A 12865-nucleotide genomic window follows, 5' to 3' on the forward strand; every position below is an offset into this window, starting at 1 on the left:
ACCAAGCAGCCCTTTATACATGTGCTGAAACTACATTAAAAAATGCTTTACATTTTTGTGAATAAACAAAAGCGATAGAGAATTACTATGACTACTACTAATAATAACAATGATAATGATAATAATAATAAGATAAAGAAGAAGAAGAAGAAAATAAAACTAATTAGATTCTGAAATCAGAATGAAAGTCTCTGCATGGCCACCCGTGTCTGCACTTTCTTCCTTCGCCCCTGGCCTTTTCTTTTCTTCCTTCTTCTTCTTTTTTAAAACTATGATATAAACTTCTACAAGCAATAGACATCATCAAAATGAAATACAGTGACAAGGTGCGAGGGGAGTGTTTTCTGCATTTACATGCATCGACGGGGTAGGAGGAGTTTGTCTCCTCTCCCCGTCCCCGTCCCACTCAGCTTTTACAAGTTCCCGCATGCAGACTCCCTCACACACATTGTGAATGGAAGCACCGGGGGAAGATGAGAAGGCCTGTGGGAGCTGCTGCCGCTGCTTAACCGGGAATGAAGACGCAGGAATGCCCTGACAGCTTGCGGCGGGAATCCCTCCACTCTTTGGCTGCGCACAGCAAGAAGAAGTGATTTGCAGTGAGGATACTGAGGAGGAAAAAAAGGCTGCGACAGGAATCTGATTTCTGGACTTTGCGTTAAGACCCAGAAGCATCCACAACTCTGAAAAATGAGGTGGATCTTCCGAGGGTGGATAACGTGTGTGCTCGTCACCTTTTCCGCACAGGTAAAATGCGTTTGTTTTGTTCTGCGCTTTGAGGCTGGTTTTGTGCATGCGCAATTGTCCAAATAGCCACAATTTTGGGGTTTGCCACGTTTTATTCCACCACCACTGAAACTTCTCAAACACCACGAGATTCATTATGGTTCTGTTGTATTGTAGAAACTTTTATCACACCACACTATTCACTGGAAAGGAACCCCCTGACCCTGTTGGAGAAATATGGAAGTTGGGTTCTGGCAACATGTTGTCGGTTCACCAGATAAATTAACAGGCACATAATGCACTCCAGGGAATGTATTTGTTTTTCTGCCTTGATAATTTAAGATCATAGTTTGGGGTTCTTTTCTGGGTTCCTGTCAGCCAAAGTAATATTGATGCAGTTTGATTCATTTTTTCAGCACTTAAGAGTTTTAAATGCAGTTTTCTTTCAAATATAAATGACAAAATATTTTCAATGCTTAAAGAGAAGAGTAAACATGTTGTCCACTTTGTGTAGTCCAACCAGCTAACAGCGTCCAGGTGCAGAGGTTTGTAAGATGTGGTTGTAGTGGTGGGACTGCTGGGCTCTATCCTCGTCTGTTACTGTAAAGGAGCTTGGAAATGCCTTGACTGGAACAGATGCTTTTCCATTTTTTTTTTTTTTTCTTTTTCTTTTTTTTTCATATACTTCTGCTCCTAAAATGTGTTGAAAGTGAACAAGTCTGAGCTGGCACCAGCATCTTTCCCAAGCAGATTCATCACGCCAATGGCACAAGAGGAGAAAAACAAGGTTTTTCTTAAGCTGTGAAATCACCAAACATCAAGAGGATGCCTGGAAAAGGAGTCAGAACGGGGAAGGGTAAAAATATTTTCCGACAGTGCTTTAAAATGACACGGCAAACCTTCTGGCTCTTATTTTTGTTCTCATAGTGGTCTTGCCATTACTGGCTCACAACATCCCCCTAGAATTCCCCTTCACGTAGTCGTAGGTTTTCAACCACTTCTACCCAGTTCGTTCCAAATTCGTCTCAAACCGTCTGTAAGATATTGGGCAATGGGCAATGACTTCAAGATGTTCAGAGCTTCGGATACAAAAACAGTAAATCATGGAAATTCTGCACATTGGTGGAATTGTTTAGTTGCTTCCCCACAAAAATTCTCTTTTATCAAAAACCCTCCATTGATACTGGCGATAATGTTCCGAGTTTCTCCTTCAGTCAAACATCAGCAAAGTGTCACTTCTACCCTGATGACTGATTCCATTTCTTTTATGGTTATCCCTCTAAACATTTTTTTCCCACCAGTTTTAGCTGCTATGAAATCAGATAGCCCATCTGTTCCTTCAGCTCCACACTACTAGTGTCACACCTGAGCCCCATCTTAAACAATCAATGAGTTGCATCAGACCTGCACATTCTAACTTGATTTGATGGAAAGGAACTAAAGTGTTGGAATTTTCCATGTTCTTTTCTTGTACTCAGCTGTACAACATGAAGCAATACTTGCATTGACAATAGAAGCTTTTGTTAAAAAAAAAAAAGAAGAAAATTTTAGATGTTTTTGGCAAGCCTATAATAAAATCTTGTCAGTTTCAACAGAAAGCCACTAGGAAAGACTAGAGTTTGAGAAACCTGTCAGTTTTGTGGTCTTTTGCTTGCGCTCACATGAATTGTATGACTTGTACCACTTACAGGTTATTGTTTATTTTAACTTTGCTATTTTTCTCACCGATCAAATGTATTTTAAACCCAGAAGGAATCTCCACCCACACATTCAGTTGTTGTGCAATATTGCTTTTACGACACATTATCAGTAAACCCCCCCCATTCCCCCTCAGAACCCTAAAAGGCACACCGTGCATCTCTTGGCTCTGTGCCTAGTAGCTGCTATGACCGTTATGCAAATTCTCCCGTCCTCTGGAAGATAATGGATCACAGCCCGACTCACAACTGTGTTTGACGGGATTACACGAGCAGTAAAAGATGTTTTGAAAGATAAGCAAACTAGTTATGAAAAAGTTGGTGGAAATGGGGATTTTACTGAACATGACGGTGGAGAGGGAACTCTGAATGCCTCTTTGTCCTTTTTTCCCGCACTTCATTTGGGACTCATTTTAATCCTTCTCATTTGATTATTTCTCCCTTTCCGTTCTTCCCGTATTTTGTTTTTCCAAAAAAAAAAAAAAAAAAGAAAGAAACGTGCATTTGTAATAATAGATTTGAGGAAAGTTAGGTTTGTGGTCAGAGATTCCATTTTCACCATTATGACAACCTATAATCTTATAGGGTGGGTCAGCTGTTTTTCTTTGACATTTATATTTAGTTAGTCAAAACACATTGCCACACATAGGAAAGATCCTCTTTTTACATACCGGACCGACGGAAACACGGTTCCGAACATCTCACTTCCTGTGGATCCTGGACGAGGTGTAGAGACTAAAACTGGATAGATGGATGGATGGATAGGTGGATGGATGGAAATAACAATTCAGTTTGCTGCAGCACATGGTCTTTATTAGCTCTGTGGTGCGAGCTATGAGTGCTGTGCATCATTATCCCTTTGGTTAGAATATAAAACAAAGGTTGGCCGCTGTGTGCGTCTGAGAGGAGGTCGTTAAATGTGAGCCAGTGTTCTTGTTGAGCCGCCGTCGCCTGAGGCTGCACAAACAGACATGGAGACTAAACACTGTTTAACATAGAGGTATGGTGAGAAAAACTGATGGAAGATGTAAAAAGTTTTTGGTTCATTCTTAGAAAAACCAAATGTCACACTGCTGTTGATGAAAGTGTCTGATGATTGAGTGTGCTCTAATGGAGGGAAATTTAACCAGGTTTGAAGACTTTTGAAGATTTTTGCTGAGTTAATATGCTAATTTGTAATACAGCCTATGTGCAACGGAAATGTTTAGTATTGTCCTCACACAGATTTCTTCTCTTTTTTTATTTTTCTTCTCACACCTAAATGTTGATGTTATGTAAAAAAGTAAAATCTGGCTTAAATGAAGCATTTTATATCAAAAATAATAATTTCACTAGTCAAACTTGGTGGTTGTGGTGTGATGGTCTGGGACCACCTGGATAACTTTCCATCATTAAAGGAGAAAGAAAAATTCAAAAGAAAACAAAACAAAACAGAAAAATACTAAAAGAAAAAAGTGTGTCAAAGTGGCCTACTCAAAGTCTGGACATGCATTTGATAGAGATGCCTTGACTTTAAAAAGGTCAAACATAACTGCAGCTAAATTTGCCACTATCAGACATAAATGCAATCATCATTTGAAAACTACTTTTTTATATACTTGAGCGTTTTTTGTCGGATATTAAAATTTGTTTGAACTCCTGAAACATTTAAGCATAAAAACATCAAAACATAGCATCGAACATGTCAGCTGTACCAAGCACAATCAATATAAATAACAGTAAAGAAAACCAAAAAGTCAGTTACGTTACTATCAGATTTTTATCTGTAAATTTGTTAATGATGTCGTGAAAACTACTATTGTTCATTAAAATGTAATGGTTTTACATTTTAATGATTAAAAATAAAAAAACATTCAATATGGTAATTTGCAATATGTAATTCATATTACATGTAATAAGTAATTCTTCATTTCCTTAATGTTACCTGTGTGGTAAACTGACACTCTGCACAGTCCCAGCCTTTATTTACAGTGCAAACCACAGCATAAATAACTGCATATTTTCATGGGAAACTTCAATTGAAAACGGCATAACGGAAACCTGAAGACAGTTGGTCACAGTTCAAAGTGCAGTCAGTCCCCTAGCTTATATTTTTCTACCTTCATATATAGTTTGTGGCTTTGGCATCACCTCTGTCATAACAGCCAGATTCTCTAATTCAGCAGTGTGGTGAGGAGTTCACAAGCCACAGGTTTGGAGAGATGTGAGGGTGTGTGCAGCATGTGTGTTAGACTAAGCGGTGTACTTTTGCAGCATTTTGCAAGAGTTTGAGCACGGTCTAATTAGAGCTTCATTTGCTGCTTTAGAGGTTAAGTGTAGCTCTGGTAAGGTTTTCTGAGAGGGTGTAAAAATTCCTGAGCATGTCTTGGAAATAGCCCAACAATCCTCATAGATCTCAAAATCCTGTTTTTTTTGTTTGTGTTCTGTTTTTTTATTTTTTTTATTTTTCAGAATATTGGAAAAAGATCTCAAAAGTCTTATAGATCTATAAGCCTTTTGCCCTGTACAAAAAAAAAATAAAATAAAATAATATATTTTTTTCTTTCAGGATGCAATCTCCAAATCAGCCCAGTGCAAAGAAAATCACTATTTCAACGACTCCATTTGTTGCAAAATGTGTCCACCAGGTAACTAGTTCATGTATGCACACATAGTATTAAGGCACCTAAAAGTGGAGGGTAGTATTCATATGGTTTTCTCAATGGAATCAGCAGGAAGCAAAATTTTTTATTTTTTTATTTGCAAAGTCATTTCAAAAGAGGAAGGATGTTTAAAAACGCAACATTTGGCTGAAAATAGCTTCGACAAACGTTCTCACAAGTAGTCACACACAGATTATAGTTGGATTTAATGCTAAAAGTAGCAACTACAAAAAAAAGAGGAAAGAAGTTCTAAATTTCATACGTATCCAAGTAATTTTCCTCCTGCAGCTTTCAGGTGCTTATTATAATCATGTATGTGTCGTTTTCATCTTATCTGTGTCTATCTGGCTGCTTTTGCTGTAGGTCAGCGTGTGTTGTCGAACTGCAACGAATCCCAAGACACCGTTTGTGTAGACTGCAGTCGAGGTACCTATCAGCCTGGCTGGACGGAAAACATGAACTGTATGAAAAAGAAATTCTGTGATGAGGGTAAGCATCTGCTACTTTTTACAAAAAACAAACGAAAAAAAACAAAAAACGACAAGATCCTGAAGAAAGTGTCTGTATCTTTACTAACCTGCTCGCTTCTTTAACCTGTAGGTAAGGGGTTTATGAAAAGAAATGCTCATAGTGAAGACTTGAAGAGAGAAGAACAGTGTCAATGCAAGTCTGGCTTCCAGTGTTCGCTCATCAACTGCGAATTCTGTGAGAAGATACCCACCTGCGGGCCTGGTTCCGGACTGGAGGAAGAAGCTGGTGAGACAGTTTAACAGAAAACACATCCATGCATGTCAAGCTATTACGGATGGCTGTACATCACTGATCTATTGTGATCACGAATGTGCGTGTAAGTTTGTTTTGTCTTCACCAGCATCAAAAAATGGAAGGAAAACTTGTGTTCCGTGTAAGAATGGCTTCTACTCTGCTAAGGAAGACCAGGAACAATGCAAAGAGTGGACCAAGTAAGGAATTCCCTGGAATACCGTGATATTCTGTGGACAATTAATGCATTGGTGCAGCTCTCTGTACCATTAGCTATTAGAATCATCATCTTCTGTCCAGATCTGAGTTTCTTCTTGTAATTTCACCTTCTCTGTGTAGCCAATTGCTCCAGATCCAACATTGAAATCTTTTTGTTTTTCACTTGATGACACACATCTCATTGCATATCTAATGGTGAAAACATCCTATAGTCTTCCTTTAGATTTACATCAATGAAAAATGTGCTTAAGGTGACTTTTACATGTATTTCTACAAGTATTTTACAAACATATTCTACATATTTTGACCTAATATTCTAAAGTGTGGCAAATATGTTTACAGTACATTTAGCTGAAATTTTATTTTTATTTTTTTGTCTTCTTTTCCCAGTTGTAAGGCTGAGGGCAAGAGTGAGAAGCAGCCAGGCAGCGCTCAGGCCGATGCAGAGTGTGGACCACTCGTCTTTGGTAAGACGGCCACTGCAGGCTGTTACCATGCAATTTACTTTATGCTTAACAAATTAATATTTCTGTCACTTTTAAAGTTTAAATTTACAAAATATCTTGAATACATGTGTTTTGGACATTTTTGATTTTGTTGTTGTTACGTGTATTAAATAAGAAGCAGACCACCAAAGCAAACTCATATATTTGTTGTTACAGGTCCAGCACCTTCCTGGTTTATAGTTTCATTGCTGTCAGTGATTACTGTTCTGTGTCTCCTCATTCTGCTGCTTTTCTGTTACAAGGACAAACTCAAGTTACTTTCTGGTAAGTTAAAATTCATTTGTAAATTCCTTGACCATTTCTTCTTGACTTGTCCTCAGTTCTTTTCTCGGTGTTGACCATGTTCATTCAAAATTTATATGTGACAAACAAAAGCACATTTTTGCTCAGCAGTTTTAATATGTAACACTGAATGTTGTGTTATTTTATTTTTAGTTAATCTCCGATCCTGTGTCCAGAATTTGAAGAGGAGCAGGATACAACAGGTAATAGTTAATATTTAATCTTTTGTTACATTTTCTCACACACTTCTGAATGTTTATGTGCTGGACATAATTCTAAAGTAGAAAGGAAATGATATGTGCTCTTCAGGTTCTCAATAGAATCCATGCCTATGCCTTGACTAAGCCATTTTAACACATGAATAGATTTCCACCACACATGTTGAATACAAATGCTTGAAACACTCATGTAGGATTTTCCCACCAAATTACAATTCATGGCTACTTTACATTGTTTGCTTACTTAAAACCTCAATAAAATACATTAAAAATACTTCGAGCATCAAAAAGAAACACAAAGTTTTGACACACAGTTTTTTTCTGAAGAAATTTCAGTTTCATCTTTCACTGTTTGTTTTATTCTAGGAGACTTTGGCCCCTCTTTACCGCAGTGGAGCTGAAGGAGGAGGAATACCAGAAGTTGCTGGCTCCAAATGTACACCGTGTGAGATAACCACACTCATCTGCCAAGCTTCTCACAATCCTGAGTTTGACCCCCCATCCACCTTCCCGACGTCCGTTCCCTGCGTCAGGATCTCTCTGCCCTTCACAGAGGGAATGGCTGAAAAAGAAGGGGCTAGGGATAAGATGGTGACCGAAACCGAGAGCCAAGGTTCCGGAGAACCAGAGGAACTGTCAGAGGAGGAGGTTGTTAATGCGTCTCCACTTTTGGCAGGTTCCTGTATGTGCGTCAGTCTTGTTCGCGAGCCACTCGAAGTGGGAGAGAATGAAGACTGTAGCCAGGCGGTTATTCCAGGGACATCGGGAACATGCTCATGCGGGGGCCTCGAAGGTGAAAGGGATGGAGAGGAAAACAGAAAAGAGGATAAAAGGGACAATCGAATACCTGAGGAAAGGGTCGATCAGGAAAAGACGGTCTCATCCATCAGTGAGATGTGTGTTCGATCACTTGTCTCAGTTTGTCCTCCCCTCATCCACTCCTCCTCTCCAGCTCCTCCATCCAATCCCCTTCCTGAACTCTGCCTGCCGTTGTCCCAGGCTCTGGTGACGCCGCAGGTAGGGTCTGCTCTGTCTGACAAGTCCCTGATAAAACAGGACGAATTATATAGACTGGCAAGCACAGAATCTGACTCAACTAGAAACAATGCAGCCTCCGCTATGACCCTGGTCAGTGCTGTGATGATGTCCGCATCTGCTGGAGAACTGTACCTGGACCAGCCCCAAGAGGCCTCCAGACCGGAGCCAGGGCAGGGAGGTTCCTGCGGGGCCAGCAGGAAGAACAAGAGCTCTTTGGAGGAGTCGGAACTGGAGTGCTCGCCTGAGAGTCTCCACAGTGAGCTGGCTGAACAGACTCCTACCTCAGGTATGAAATACACTAGGGAATAGTTTTATGGCAGGGGCTTTTTTTTTTATTTTATGTTTTGGTAAGTTAAGAATGATTATGAAATATGTCATTGTGTGATACATTTAGTTGCACCTGTACAATGTGAGGATAATATTTGATTGTGATATTCTTGTTGAAAATAGCTATGAACAACAAAATAGCTATGATGATATTGATCTTGATTAGCTCACTTTGTTCTGACACCGTTTTCTTTAGCATTCTCCACTGCCCTCTCCTGGTCTGTGAAAACTTTAATATTGAAATATGCACCCATTAAGTGGTTTCCCACAGGTGAGATCATTAAATTTAAAATCTCTTCAATTGGCAAAATATGCTGTCCATATGCAGCATAAGAGTGCCTAATGTTTTTCTTATGCAGTCCTCTTTGTAATGTCAGAAAAACATCCCTTTATAGTTCCTGTTGGGTCTCAAAAACTCAAAATTGGGATAAATTGTCCCAGGAGTTATTGTGGTAAATTGTAATATGGGTGTTTGTAGACCATTTTTTGGTGATGACATAACAATGCAAGAGCACGTTCTCACAGATCAATAAACTTTAACTTGTAGTAAACATTTAACACTGGAACTGGTAGACACTTTAAATATACAAAAAAATAAACAACCCATCAGAAACGTGCTAATTGGAGTTTCTTGGGGGGATGGAAATAAAACAAATCTTGCTTATAAGTTGTTTTTCATGTCATTGTCTCTTTATACCATTTTTTTTTTTTGGAACAACAGAGCATTTCACCAGCTGGCTTGATGCCACCTTCAGATAACTCATTGAACTACTGCAGTACAGTAAAACAATTAGACAAAATTTTTTTTTACATAAATAACACACAGATGATAAAGTTCCTGAATTTAAATCAAGATAATCTTTAAAAAGTTGTTCAAAAGTCGTTAATGTAACTTTCTAAAACTTGCACTCCCCTTAGAGGTATGTGCTGCTAATACAGAGGGAAACTTTAATATCCAGATAGTGCATCACAAGCTGTCTGATAACTACTGTACACTGTTCAGGTCAGACTGGCACGTTGTTAGTTTAGTCTTTTACAGTGAAGCCTACATCAGCGGTTTGGTGTCGGAATAGCAATCAGAGCTTGGAAATAGAACATGCTTCTTTTTCCAAGAAGCATGTTTTATTAAAGCCGGTTCTGATATTTGGGCTCTGATTTGTGGGGAGGGAGGACCACACAGGGAGCAGGAAAAAGATATGTGTGTGTGTTTGATGCGTTTGAGAACCACCAGAACCACACTGGAGCAAACACGGCTCGGTCTGTCTATGTGTGTGTTTCTGTGTGCATCTGCAGCACAAAAGCTCCTGTTTACCCAGAGTTCCATAGGGTTGCGCAAAGTGACCACAGCTTTAATTGAAGCAAGATGTGCACAGCTTGAGTAATACGTTTATAACCGTACCCTCCCAACACACAAACACCATCCTTTTTTTTTTTTTTTTTTTTTGAACTCTCACTGGTGACTCTGTGTTTTTAATTACACGCCCTCTGACCAACGTGAGTTCCCATCATGCTGTAGTGACAGCTGATTGGACACCACTTTCCGTGCATGCTATTTAAAGTTTGAGGAGAAGGCAGCGGTTTTACCTGGGCACTTGAAATATTCTTTAACCAAATAATAAACAGGAAGATGTTGTGCAGAGTTTCCTCTCCATTGTTTCCCTACAGCTTAAAGTAACTCTTGAGATAAAATGTAGCTGCTGCACTTGTTCACAATCTATAAAATAATAATAAAAAGCAAACAAACAAGCAGATTTAGGAAAGTATAAATCACAAGAAGCCCATGAGATTCCACTGAGCTTTGTTTTGAAAGCTGTGGTTGAATGACACATTTTTCTCAGACTGGTATGCCAGGAAAGGACTGAGACAGGGAACACAGGGGCACTCTCTCTAAAAGAGGGACTGGGAGTGTTTGTCTTCTAACCTTTTACATGTCTAGGTGTTCTGTTAAATTTACCCTATGAGGGTAAAACCACACTACCTCGAGTGGTTTTCCTGATATTTTCTCTGATTCTGTGGATGTGTGTGTCTAGATCGGAACAGATGAGACGTGACTCGTGAGTCACGGTGGGTCGGCTGGAAAGTCAGACGGGAGGCGGGATAAAATAGGAAGCAGGGGATCAATGTGGTGAAATGTGACTTAAGCAACAAAAATGCCCAATTATCTGCTAATTTACATAATTGGCTTATGGAAAAATTCGCACCAGGTCGAACAATTGATTCTTAGACTCAAAGCAGAACTTCTGTAAACTTGCCTAAATGGCAGCAACATTTTTGCCTTCTTACTAAATCCCTAAACTTTTCTGGCATTCCTGATGTTCATGTCTGGATTTTCTTATAGTGAAACTTTCTGTAGACTGTAAATTGGCTGGAAGGAAATGACACAGCAGCCGATGGCCTCTTTGTGGCCGTCTTGCATTGTCATCGAACCCACTCTGCCACTGGGCTTAGTCACATAGAATTAGCCAACACATTGTTCATTTCTTCACTTTGCTTCAAAATCTATTGCTTTGTGTCATGGAGGAAGTTCAAAATCTTACATAACACCACAAAATGTCTGTTTTATTATTTCTTTTCCAGCGCTTGACATGAAAATTGTTTTTCAATTTGTCGTAAACCCAACCCGTTTCCTCTGCTCCTCACTGTTCAGGTCTTGTTTCTGGCAGCCACAACACCACCTTCATCTCCAGCGGTCAGGTGATGAACGTCACCGGTGACGTCATCGTCGTCTACGTCAGCCAGACGTCTCAGAGCAGCGACGAGGGCGGGCCGGACGGCGCCTTCGGGAGCCCCGTGCAGGAAGAAGCCAACGAGACGGTCCCGTTTTTCCAGAGCTGCCTTAGGTCCCCGGGGGACTCCATTTCCCATAGCACCTTGCGAGAACAGACTCTGCCAGTGCAAGAAATGATACTGGGAAAGTGAAGGGTGACAAGCAGTGGTCCGAAGAGTGATCTACAATGTTAAACTCTATTGCAGTTATGTAATGGGTTCATTGTTAAAATAACACCAAAGAAAGACAAAGTTTGGTTTTCTTAAGTTTTACATACATCTCATCTTTCATATTGTTTCCAGACCTTCTTAGTTGGAAACAATTTTCTTTCCAGACAGTGATGTGTAATTTTCTAGGGAACTGAGTTCATGCTGGGGAAAAAAAAAAAAAAAAAAGTTTTTTTTTGTTGCATGGAAATTTCAGCTGGATCTTGACGCTAATAGTTAATACATATCTAATTTCTCACTTTTCATCCTCCACACTTATGTCTGCAAACTCTTCTCTAAGTTTGACATCTGGATGATTTAAGAGCTTCCTCACATAACAAAACATCCACCATGTGGAAATTATTTTTCAATGTTTTTTTTATGTTGTTTTTTTTTATGATTGAATCTGTACTTTTAGCCACACTTGGACCTGGCAGAACACAGAGTCTGTACACAGATAATGACTATGATGATGCTGATGATGATGAATTTTAAGCATTTCACTGAGTGAAGCTCACAGAAGCTACTTTTTTGCATTATGAAAACACATCAAGTTCAGATATGACAGCTGTTTAATCTGTACAGAGACTTTGTTTGTTGTCTTCTAATTGCACCCGATGTGCAGTTTGTGTCTAAGAGAAAAATGCTATGCATTTGATAAGCTATTTTATTGCTGGATTGTTTTTATTTTGCAAATTTTAATGAAGAAAATCAAAATGTTTCAATAATGTTTTTCTAAAGGTAAATTCTTGATGCTCTTTGTCCGAAATTTCAGAAGTGATAGATGATTGTATATATTCTAATGAAACATTATCTATTTGTGAAAGAAGTATGAGTTTTCCTTCGTTTGATTTTCGGTGAGGAGGATGTGTTTGATCATGTGGTGCAACTGAGAGCAACTGAGGCAAAATGCAAACCATTACAGACTTAAAGTTTAACGGCCCCTTGATGCTTTTGGTTTCTAAATATTGTTTTGGCTCCTGTTACAATGCAGTTCTTGTCAAACACGAGGTTCTTCACTGAAAGAACATTTAAAGCATCTATAAAAAATTTGTCTATATTTAATATGGCACTTCACTGTTGTTAAGCTTTATGCTTTCACCATTTAACACACTGATTGGGAAATCTGATATTTCAGTTACTTTTGCTTGTTTTTTTTTTATGTTTTTGTGTGCCATATGTTCTGTGTATGGGTGCTTAATTAATGTGGCAATCATAAAGTTTGTGTTTACAAAAGCTCTGTTGTATTATTTACCTGGGTCCATAACTGTTTCAGGCTCCTTCAGGACCAAATGTGGCATAGGCATTGCTGAAACATTATTTTATTGCCACAGACATTGTTTCTGTATTTCTTCTTCTTCTTCTTTTTTTTTTTTTAAATGTTCCCAGATTTTTACATCTTTGCGTTAAAAAAAAAAAAGTCCAGATAAAAACAATGACCTTGAAGACCGCTTCACTTTCAGAACTGTCAAAAA

General features: G+C 39.0%; 1 protein-coding gene across 2 annotated transcripts; it reads left to right on the forward strand.

The window, feature by feature from the left end:
• The first annotated feature begins 462 nt into the window (after positions 1–462).
• Positions 463–12865, forward strand: tnfrsf11a (tumor necrosis factor receptor superfamily, member 11a, NFKB activator). Of its 2 annotated transcripts, none has more exons than XM_055037511.1 (10): positions 463–747; positions 4972–5050; positions 5429–5554; positions 5666–5821; positions 5937–6027; positions 6437–6513; positions 6709–6816; positions 6988–7037; positions 7419–8376; positions 11065–12865. In XM_055037511.1, the coding sequence occupies exons 1-10, from the start codon at positions 691–693 to the stop codon at positions 11334–11336; spliced, it is 1974 nt and encodes a 657-aa protein (XP_054893486.1). In that variant the 5' UTR covers positions 463–690; the 3' UTR covers positions 11337–12865. The 2 variants fall into 2 exon arrangements, with proteins under 2 accessions (XP_054893486.1, XP_054893487.1); XM_055037512.1 differs by lacking the exon at positions 463–747 and adding an exon at positions 767–1582.

The sequence above is a fragment of the Poeciliopsis prolifica genome, unplaced genomic scaffold (assembly GCF_027474105.1).
Source record: "Poeciliopsis prolifica strain line A6 unplaced genomic scaffold, Auburn_PproV2 SCAFFOLD012, whole genome shotgun sequence".
NCBI classification, from domain to species: Eukaryota; Metazoa; Chordata; class Actinopteri; order Cyprinodontiformes; family Poeciliidae; genus Poeciliopsis; species Poeciliopsis prolifica.